This window comes from Tupaia chinensis, unplaced genomic scaffold, assembly GCF_000334495.1.
Source record: "Tupaia chinensis unplaced genomic scaffold, TupChi_1.0 Scaffold000059_1, whole genome shotgun sequence".
Lineage (NCBI taxonomy): Eukaryota > Metazoa > Chordata > Mammalia > Scandentia > Tupaiidae > Tupaia > Tupaia belangeri.
This window is the reverse complement of record NW_006159517.1, coordinates 534,093-545,065: the sequence shown is the minus strand read 5'-3', so window position 1 is coordinate 545,065 and position 10,973 is coordinate 534,093. Positions and strand designations below refer to the sequence as shown.

At 51.7% G+C, this 10,973-nt stretch overlaps 1 protein-coding gene across 1 annotated transcript; it reads right to left on the bottom strand.

The window, feature by feature from the left end:
* Window positions 1-266: 266 nt before the first annotated feature.
* Window positions 267-10,599, bottom strand: LOC102470491 (keratin, type II cytoskeletal 73). Its single transcript, XM_006141599.1, is given in 10 exon segments — window positions 267-523; window positions 1,347-1,381; window positions 3,054-3,274; window positions 3,630-3,755; window positions 5,550-5,714; window positions 6,660-6,755; window positions 7,313-7,373; window positions 8,043-8,161; window positions 8,164-8,286; window positions 10,156-10,599. Coding segments are annotated over 10 exon segments (1,647 nt in total).
* Between the last annotated feature and the right edge of the window lie 374 nt (window positions 10,600-10,973).

Sequence of the window (10,973 nt, the reverse complement as noted above, 5' to 3'; positions counted from 1 at the left end):
TATGGGCAGAGGAAGCGGCTGGTCTTCATCAGGAGGGGAGGCTGAGCTGGGAGATTCCTCTGTGAAGATACAGAGGGAAAAGCAAGGTGACTGCAGTCCTAGAATCCTGATTCTGCATTAAGAAAGACTAAAGCAGTGAGGCTGAGAAGAAGACATTGATGGCAAAGAAAGGCAAGTAAGAGGTGCTGATGGCAGAGTTGTTTTCTAGAGAAGGGAGTCCGGAGAAAACCGGGGCAGAGCAGACTACCAAGAAATGGGCTTTCACTTCATCTTGTGGTTTTCTTAGCAGGTGGAGTCAGAGCTGAGGTCTTCCCTGGGGGTTCCTTGAATTCACTTGCACTCCCCAGCCTGGTCCTGGCCTCTCCACGGGGGCTGCAGTTCCCACTGCCCGTGACACAGCCCCCGGACAACAGGCCATGGCCCCCGCCAACAGAGCTGGATCGGTAGCCATAGGTGCTGGCATTGCCGAACCCAAAGCCAGTGCCTGCACCTGCAGTCCCGGCTGTGGAGCTGCTGATAACCGCTGTGGAGGAAAAGGGAGGGAGTGGTCAGTGTGTGTTCCAGGACAGGGGGCACTAAGTTTGCCCCCTCTGCCTCCAGCCCAAACTAGCTTAAATGTCTCCCTCTTAAGCAAATACCATGTTAGAACATGAACTTGGGTTTAGTTACACATGCTCCATTCCTAAGCAGCTCAAACACCACGAAAATAAGCCTAGATTCTATAGGACCCCAAATCAGGCACCTTCTTAAAATTCTCTGAATCAACAGCAGCAGCAAAAATTTTTTTCCCAAATGGCAGATAATGCCGAAGCATTAGATAAGCCAACGAGTTCTTGCATTTAACTTCAGATTACATTCTCACATTGTCTTCAGAGTTTCCTGAGAGCTTGATTCAGGGGAGTTTTAGCTGTTCTCTCTCTAAGAGGGGGACTGGGCTGTGCTCTGTGAGGCCAGTAAGCAAAATGACTTGCACAGCATGTCTGAGAATAGGCCTCTACTCTCAGTGAGGCCGTACAACATTTGTGCCCTGGCTTCCTTCACGAAGGAAAGCCAGAGTGGACGCATCGGGGGAGCAGGGTGGAGTTGAGAGTTTTATGCCTGCCTAGGTGGAATTTCTGAGGAAGAGGCCAACATGCAATGCCAAAATGATGGGGAGCTGACTCTGCTGCAGTGGGGGACAAAGCAGCTATAAATGGAGAGGGGTCAGGTCTCAGCAAGGGAGGCACGTATGACGAGGGTGGGCTACAAGGCAGAACCTGGATATTCACAGGGGTCTCGGTGGTAGGTACCTACTCACTTTGTGTTTGCTGATGGACTAAAATAATTCTCAGACATGAAATACTTACAGATGCTCACAGAGTTGGTGTACTCTCCAGACATCCTACACAGAGAAAGACACAGGTAAGCCTCTGTCTCGGGGAATCCCAGGGTGACCACTGCCTGGATTCTGGCCCAGAACTCATCAGCGAGACTATCTCAGCTTCCACGAGCACCTGCCACTGGCCAGATGCCAGTAACTGCACCTTTGTGCCTCCAAGCACTCCCCACCCCCCTTCAACCTCCACTTTCTACTTCAGAGATGTGGAAGCCCGGGGAGCGGGGGCAGCACCATCACCTCCTGCCCGGGGCCCTCCTGCTGGGTTTTTCCTGAACCCAGTTCTTTATTCCTATGAAGCCGCTGCCTGGATAAATACGTGTGTGGAAATAATAGAATCAGAAGTTACCGGTCAAGGAGTTACCAGCCTAACTACATGGCTTTAGGATCAGTAACTTCTCTTCTCTACTCTAAAATTAGTGTTTCAGATGTCAGTGCTTCATGTCCCACTCTTGTAATTGCTGCTGAAACTATATGCACCTTACACTGCCGTATGCTTAGTTTGTTTCATTGACTCTGCCTTTCATAACACAAGTGCATTTCTCTTCCAAGAAAGCTTGCTATCCCCAGTGTAAAGAGAAAAACCAATGTTATCTAATCCTATATGAAAAATAAAGGTAGCAGTAAAAATTAATACAATGAAAATAAAGTGATTAAGTATTTTCAACTAGGTATTGTCTGTCCAGAGGCTGACCTGAGAGCTACTGTCTCTTTATTAACAGGAGCTATTGCAAGTGCCTGAGAGGCAGTGACAGCGGTACCAAGGTGAGGCTTTCTCCAAAGAGCCAATGGAGATCTAGCGTGTGTGAAAGAGTAGAGCCTGAGCAAGGGCAGTCAAAGGAAAATAGAGGGGCGAAGCATTAATGGGACAAAGGAATGTAGTATTGTCTGTTGAAGATAATTTTACGGTTTTATCAACTAGACAAGGGAGAAATGTTCACAAGTTGGAATATTCACTTTGTAAGCTAAGTAATGTGATTGAATGTATAAAAGAAAATGAAATTTTTAAAATATTTTAAAAATTAAAAAAAAAAAAAAATCATACCAGGCACCTGTGGGTGCATCCCCAAAATCCTGAGAGGAGACTAGGGATGGGATTGCAGTGTGGCCACGTCCCCTGGGGAGCGATTTCTCACTTTCCCTGTCTCTGTTTCTCTCTGGCAAGGGCACATTCTCTATAGAAAAAAAAAAAAAAAAACCTGAAAGATTATAAGGTAAAAAAGCATAGAGAACAACTGTGGATACCAGAAATCATGCGAGAGGAGGGCGAACAATGGGGAGCAGGAAGGTGGACATAAAGGAGGAAAAAAGGCAAAACAGTTAATGAACACAAAAATAGAAAATTATGTGTTGATGGTAATGCATATGGTAATGTCTCTGACTGTACTGATATGCAATGTATTCATGCTGGGATGATTCATTTTGTACGCTGTGGGGATGTGTAGTGATTAAATTTTAAAAATAAATAAAAACAAAAAGAAAAAAAAAGAGAGAACTATAAAGGGAATTGCTGTCCTATTATCTTAGTGTGTGCCATTTCAGGCTAGGCTTAGGGGATGGGGGGTGGCTACAAAGCATCCAAAGCATCTTCAGTCTCTCCAGTTGCCTGCCCCCCATGTTCTGGGAAACTCCGAGTTAGAGGATGTTGAAGGTTCTTCCAGCCCCTCCGCCCCCGCACCTGCACTCCTCGCCCTCCAGCAGCTTGCGGTAGGTGGCGATCTCAATGTCCAGGGACAGCTTCACGCTCAGAAGCTCCTGGTACTCGCGTAGCATCCGGGCCAGCTCCTCCTTGGCCTGGTGCAGGGCACCCTCCAGCTCGTCCAGCTTGGCTCGGGCATCCTTGAGGGCACAGTCCCCCCGCTGCTCAGCATCAGCAATGGCCGTCTCCAGGTTGGAGCACTGAAGGATAAGAGGCAGCATTTCCCCCTGAACTCTGAGGTACTTTACCCCTCATCTTCTAAGGGTGGGTGGACACTCCTCTGTCTTGGCCCATTTCCTAGCACAGAGACCCACCACATCCATGGCAGTGGAGTCCTGCCTGCCTGGGGCTAGAAGGCTTGTTATTCTGAGCCCCACAGCTTTATGAAAAGACCTGCAATTGTTCCAGACTTCAAATGGGCACTAAGTGAAGGGATGGCAGTAGGGTACCCCATCTAGGGAGGTTCTGCAATGGAGCACCAGGAAAGGGGGCAAAGGATGTGCTAAGCAGTTCATCTCTCCTTTGAGAGGGAGTCAGGAACCCCAACCCCTTCACCTGCTTCTTCACACTCTCAATCTCCGAGCGCAGTCTTTGGATGAGACGGGTCAGCTCCGAGATCTCATTCTTGGTGTGTTTGAGGTCATCTCCATGTCGGCCAGCTGCCAGCTGGAGCTCCTGGAACTAGAGGGAGAGAGGCCAAAGCAGGGACTGGCTCAAGGCCTGGCACAGACAATGCCTCTGCTTGGGGAGCCTCAGTAGACTTATCAAAGCCTCCCTCTCAGCCACGTGTTGGAACTGCTGGCCTTACACACAGCTGCTCTCACTGGTCATCACATTCAGCCATCGGGCTGCTGAAGCTCCAGTGCCCCCATGCCAGACCTTGCTAACACAACCCCGCTTATGACACTCTGTCTACGGCCCTTCCAAGTCAAGGTCAAACTCTAACTCCTAGCATTGCATTAAGGTGCTGATTCCTCACCCTCATTGCCCAATACTGACCTGGCTCCCCAGCTATGGCAGTCTCCTGGTTCCCCCAAATGTCCTGTGTGCCCTCGTGTCTCTAAGCCTTTGTATGAGCTTTCCCCACTCCTTGGAAAACCCTTCCCTATCCATCCTCTCCTTTCCTCTAGGTAGCTCTTCTAGCCAGTGCACGGTCATTTCCTCCAGGAGGGCTTCCCTGAGCCCCTGTTGAGTATGGTTCTCTTCTCATTGTCGCTGGGACACCAGTTCATGGGGCTTACCATGTGGCCCTAGCGTCAGCTCCCAACCCACACAAAGCACAGAGTGAATGTTTCCTACTCAGAGCCACTTCCTGATGTCCCGCCTAAAGATGGTGGGATTTGCAGGTGGTCACCTAGATTCAGCTCCAGTTCCATCACTTACCATATAAATGCCCTGGGCAAGTTACTTGAACTTCCTGAGCCTGCGCTTCTTCATCTAATCAAATAAGCCTTCGTAATACTATTGCTAGGACTCCAGGAGGGAAATTCTGCTCAGTAAGTGCTTCCCCAACAGAAGAACTGGAGGTACAGATAATCCCAAACAGCAATGGTCCAAAACTCATGTCATGCAGACCTGCCCAATTTTTCTAAAAAGGGCTGGTTGGGGTATCTCCGGGGATTAAGGATGGGATACTGAGAGCCCAGAGTGGTCAGGTCATGTGGCCATTCCAGTCCTGGCTTGCAATATGATGTGGAAGAATAAAGGGGCTGAGGACTTTGGTGTTTGAGCCTTTTTCAAGAAGCCCTGATCTGTGTTGTCTCCTAGGCCTTGAAAGCCTCCCTCCTCCCATCCCTGCAGGTCAAATCTCTCTGTCCTAGGCTAGCAGGGGTGGGGGGGTGGGGGCAGGAAGGTGAAAGACAGATAAGGTCTCTCAAAAGTGGATTTCCCTTGAGAAAGAGCCTGAGAAAGAGCTTGATAAACAGCAAGAAGCAATTACAAAGTTGCCATCTTGATCTGAGAAACGCAGTTATCTGAAGAATCACTTCCCGCCCACAATCATTAGCGGAGTTAAGATCTAAGGGGCTCAAACTCCCCCTTTATCCTGGCAGGTGGACTTGAATGAACAGGTAGGAGTTACCTGATCCCAGATTGCACTGAAGAGACCCCCTAATTTATTATAATTGAGGGAGTTGAGATGCTAGCTACCCGTGTTTCATCTCCTCCCCCACCCCGACACCAGTTCTAAACTCTCTGCCTCCAGGAAGCTGTTCCTGAGCTGACCTTCCTTGCTTTGTCTGATCCTCGCTCTCTAACCTGGACTCTGCACCACACTCATTTGCCCTCAGCTGTACGTCTTTTGACAGCTGCCATCCATCCCAAGGACGGATCTCGCTTCTCCCTTTGAGCTCCCCCAGTGCCCGGTGGTGCTATGCTCTCAACAAGCTGTGGGCCACAGTGGGTCACAGGACAGACAGAGCAGAGGCTGGACCAGCGATTCCTGCACATATGACTCTGGAGAGTGTGCAGCCTCACCTTGGTCTGGTACAGCGCCTCGGCCTCCGCCTTGCTCTTCAGGGCGATCTCCTCATACTGGGCGCGGACCTCAGCAATGATGCTGTCCAGGTCCAGGTTCCGGTTGTTGTCCATGGACAGGATGACAGACGTGTCACTGATGTGGGACTGGATCTGAGCAATCTCCTGCCAGGGAAACCAAAAGTAATGAAATGTCTTTTGGGACCAGAGGACGGTTCTCTGTCCCAGCAGTATGTCCCCGATCATCTCAAACAGATGCAAGCTGCCTTCCCCAAGGCTCATAAGAATGGATACCATCACTGGAGGGATACCACATCTACAAACTGCTGAAGGGGTTTAAAGCAGCCTAAGAAGAAAACAGCCCATATGTCTGTCACCTGAGACAGGACAGGGGTGAGGAAGGTGGAGGGAAATAACCTGGCCAGCACATGGGGCACTAAGCACGTGGGAGCCCATAGCTGTTTGGACAGTAAGCTGAAGCCTGAAGTCAGGTGTCCATAGAGGAACCAGAAGGGGTGTGAGGACACTCCACCTCCATCTCTGGGATTCCTGCATGAGGCCCCAGGAAACATTCCAGGTAGCAGAGAGGAGACAGGCAGGGATGAGAAAATGCTTGGCTGAAGTTCAACAGGAACCTCTTAAGGACCCATGGCTTCCCAAAGAACGTGAGAACGGACATCCAGAGCCCAGGCGGGGACTGATGGGGCACTAGGATAGATAATCACTCCTGCCATTGATCTTCAAAGCTCCCAGTACCCAAATACTGGTCGTCCCCTGGGATTTTTTTTGGGGGGGGGGCAGATTTTTGCTATGGGGAGTGTGCACTCACTGGAAAGACAGAGAGAAACAGAAAACAAGAAATCACCATCCAGGGACCTTGTCCTCCATTCTCCTCTCAGGATTTGGGGCACGCACACACACGTGCCCAGAGTGAATTCGAAGCCACCAGGTTTGGGACTTGAACTGTGGTTGACCAGTGGGAGTCCAGAAACATAACCATTATGCCATCTGCTGGTCCCATGGGATCTCAAAGTTACTAAACAAGTAGCTACTCATCACAAGTCTGTCTTTCCAGGAAAGAGAGCCGGAAGTGGACTAGGAGTGCCTTACCCCCTCATACAGGCATTTGAAGAACTTGATTTCTCCATCCAGGGCATCCACCTTAGCCTGCAGCTCCACCTTGCTCATATAAGCTGCATCCACATCCTGAGGAGAGTCCAGAGACCCTGGCATGGCCTTCGTTCAAGCCCAGAGTGACTTCTCCCACAAACTGACACCCCAGCATTCTCTGTGCTGCCTGCCCCAGGGAATGGGCTCCAGATCAGGGCAGGAACCTGACTTCCAGTCAGGAGTCCCAGCAAGACTTTGAGCAAGTTCCCTGTGCCTCTGGAATTCTTCTGCTTCTATTTCTCAAAGAGAGAGTATGGGAATCTATCCCTCATACAGCCAGTCATGCATTAGGCAGAGAGCCTAGGGCAGTTGCGGCAAAGGCAGCCCCTCCTGAAGGGTATCCTGGTCTCCAGTCAAAGAGGGCATGAGCTGGGGTTTGATTATTCATGTCTGGGCTTCTGCTTGTTTACACACAAAGTAGGGAGCTGACAAATTGCCGTGTGCTAGGAAAACACCAAGATGTCCCCAGAAGTCCTAAGCAGCAGCCTTCCATCGCCTGCACTTCAGCCCAGGTCCTTCTGCAGGAGCACAGCCTCAGCCTCTCCTCTGCTCTTACCCCACTTCCCATGAGGGGGGCCATGCACCCTCCTCACCTTCTTTAGCACCACAAATTCATTCTCAGCGGTTGTGCGTTTGTTTATTTCCTCTTCATACCTGCAGAGAAAGCACCTCAGTGAGCAGGGTGCACACACATACACACACACACACATGCACGCACCCACGCATGCATGTATATTGATTGTGAACACAGAAAAGAAATGCCTGTATTACATGTCTTTTAAGAGGTATTATTCTCATCTTTGTAAATCTGTCCCTGGGACTATTTGGCCAGAGTTGTGGGTAGAGTTTGAAGTCACCTTCTTCCAGTCCTGGTGAATGATGGTTTAGGATCTGGATTTCCTCTGATACCTGGAGAGTGAGTAGGATCTTCCCCTTCCTAGTTGGCACCCATGTCTGAACGGGAGAAGAGTCCAACAAGAACTCTAACTCCTGTCCTACTAAGGGGTTTTCTTGGGACCTGGGAGTACACTGGGCAAGCTGAGGACCTGACAGGCTATGGTGCACACATGTGTGCATGCATACACACACACACACACACACACACACACACACACACCCTCTTGAGTAGGGAATAGTAGGGACATACAGATGGGACTGCCTGCTAGGATGGCCCTGACACAGCCCAGGACTGGCTGTCCACTGTCTATCCCATACGGTTGTCCATAAAAGGCTCTCATCTTGCCTGGGCAGCTGAACTCAGATGGGTCACTCCCCCAGCTCAGTCCCTCTGAGGCCAGTGGCAAATGTCCCGTCTCCACTCACTTTTTCTTGTAGTCCTCCACCACGTCTCGCACACTCCGCAGCTCCGAGTCCAGCCTCACCCTGTCCCCAGACAGTGTCTCCAGCTGCTTCCGCCGGTTGCTGCTGTAGGCCTCGGGGATTGCAGGTTGCTGATGTAGCCCTCGAGGATGGGCTCCAGGTTTTTCTTGCAGTTGTTCAGGTCCAGCTGCTGCAGCAGCTCCCACTTGGTCTCCAGCACCTGGTTCTGCTGCTCCAGGAACCTCACCTAGAACCCAAAACAACACCTGAAACCCACTCCACAGACCAGTGGGGAGCAAAAAAGTATTCTTTCCTGGACAGGGGCAGTGTTAGCTCAAAGACTGAGTCTCAGCCCTTAGAAAATGTTGCCCATTGGGGCCAGCAGTTAGCGTAATGGCTATGTTGCTGGACTCCCATGTAGTGGACCACGATTCACATCCCGGACCCAGTGGCTTAGAACTCACGCCAGGTGTGTGTGCGTGCGTACCCAAGATCCCAAGAGGAGAATGGAGGAGAAGGGATTGCAGCGTGGCCATCCCCCCAGGGGGTGATTTCTCACTTTCTGTCTCTCTGTCTCTCTCTGTCTTTCTGGCGAGCACATGCGCCCTATAGCGAAAACCTCTCCAAAAAATAAATAAAATAAATAAAAGAAAATGTTGCCCATTGCCCCTCCCCACAAGCACCCTCGTCTGACTAAGTTTCTCACTCTGGGGTACCCCCTCAGGTCGGCAGGGGCCCGATACCTTCATTTCCCTCTCCAGCTATCAAGATATAGACCTCCCATCTCCTCTACACTTTTACAGACCTGCTTGGTCCAGCATCTGTGCTCAGCTCAGGCTGCCTCTGTAAGGAGTTTCAGGCAAGGAAGCTGGCCGGGGCTGATCGAGGCTGGCCGGGGCTGGCCTGGGCTGGACAGGACTCAATGGGGCTGGACGGGGTTGGACGGGGCTGGACAGGGCTGGCCTCACACTCCCAGGCCCCTCTGCTCAGGACGGCCTGGCCCATGCTCCACTCACTATTTCCCTGTTTGTGGTCTCCCAGCCCAGACAGAGGGCAAGCACTCAACTATCCTGGGCCCTCCAGCCTGCCTACATTGCTTTCATGCCTGAATTTCTGTTTTCTCCACTGGGGCATTTCCTTGGAGAGAACAAGCATCCTCGAACTGCCATCTACAAATGTCATATCATTTCATTGCTTAAAACTCACTGGTGGTTCTGCATCATCTGGTCACGTCTGAATTCCTTACTGGGCTCTTTACCACGTGCCTAGCTCCCCTTCCCCTTCTGCATTGTTCACTCAACGCTCTCTCAGCTCCCCACTCCACGGACAAATGCATCCATGATGCTGCACTCTTCTCTCTGGATTGCCTTCTCCCTCTCCTACCTGAAGAACTCCTACTTAGGCTTCAGCACCCTTCCCCGCCATCACCCCAATGAACTTTCCTATTCCCCTAAGCTTAGAAGTCTCTACTTCCCAAGACCGTCCTACCACTGGACAGAGGTTCTCCAACTTGAGGGGCATCAGCACCGCTGGAAGCTCTTGTTAGAACACAGATTGCCAGGCAGCACCCAGAGTTGCTCATTCCGCCTGTCTGGGAGGGGCCTGAGAAGATGTATTTTTAAGTGCCCTGGTGAGGCTCGTGCTGCCGGTTCAGGGCCCACACTGAGAACCACTGCTGGAGTGCACGGTGACTGCTATCCGCCCCCTTAAAGGCTGGGTGTACTGCAGACTGACCAGAATCTGAGCTGGCGGGATCCCCTGAGAGGAAGAATGGGGTCCCATGGCAGGCTGTCATAGGCCTCTCCTGTACCTGGCTTCCAAGTCTCATAGGCCGTCACTCTCCTACTTCCAAGTCTCATAGGCCGTCACTCTCCTGGAAGCCACTGTCTCTGCCTCCTGGACTCCTTCCCAGGCTAAGCTCTCCCCCCACCCCTCACCTGCCCTCCCTCAACTCTGATGTCCAGGCCTTTGACCAGATTGTCCCTGCTCTGACCTAGGCTTTGTCTGCAGCTTGGGAAGGAGCCCCGCCCTCCTCTGCATCCAGGGGGAGCCCTCCTGAGGGCAGCAAAGGTGGGGGAGCAGACGCTCCATGCTCCGCTATCTCTAGCAGACCCACCTTGTCGATGAAGGAAGCGAACTTGTTGTTCAGCGCCTTGATCTGCTCCCGCTCCTGGGCGCGCACCTTCTGAATCTCAGGGTCCAGCTCCACATTGAGAGGCGCCAGGAGGCTCTTGTTGACAGTGACCTGGTGGATGCCTCCAGGTGGGCACACGGTCAAGGACGTGGGCCCCAGGGCCACACTGCCAAACATGCTGCCAGCAAAGCCACTGGCCCGGCCCCGGCCAAACCCATAGCTCCCTGCCCGCCCACTGCCACTGGCCAAGTTGAAGGAGATGGTCCGGGTGCCCCCCAGGTTGTAGAGACTCCGACTACTGAAGCCCCCGCTGAGCCCTTTGCCCCCTGCCCGATAGGAGGACGAGCTGCCCCCGGAGAGCACTGCTGAGCAGCCACTGAAGCCTCCCTTGGCAGCTCCCGACTTGCAGGTGAACTGGCGACTCATGTTGGGGAAGTCAGAGAGCTGGGATCAGAGGCTGACCCTTAGCTAAGAGGCAGTTTACCAGCCTGAGTGCTTGGACTCCCCCTTTATAGGGCTCAGGAGGGAGCCACTGCTCTAATTTGTGGGTTTAGCTTGCCTGGGAGCAAGAAATCATTTTCTCCCAACAAAATCAGAGACATCAGGTAAATAACTTGAAAACCTTCAAAATGCTGAGCTTGCAAGCCTTGCTCATGTAATTTGAGTCTTATCTACTTAACATAAGGTAATTAGCCTGACCAAATTATCTCTAGAAAGAACTTGGCTGGGAGGTTTGTCAGTCTCAACTGCCCTTCCTGGGGGTGATGGGGGCTGGAGTGTGAGGTGTGAAAGGAGAGACC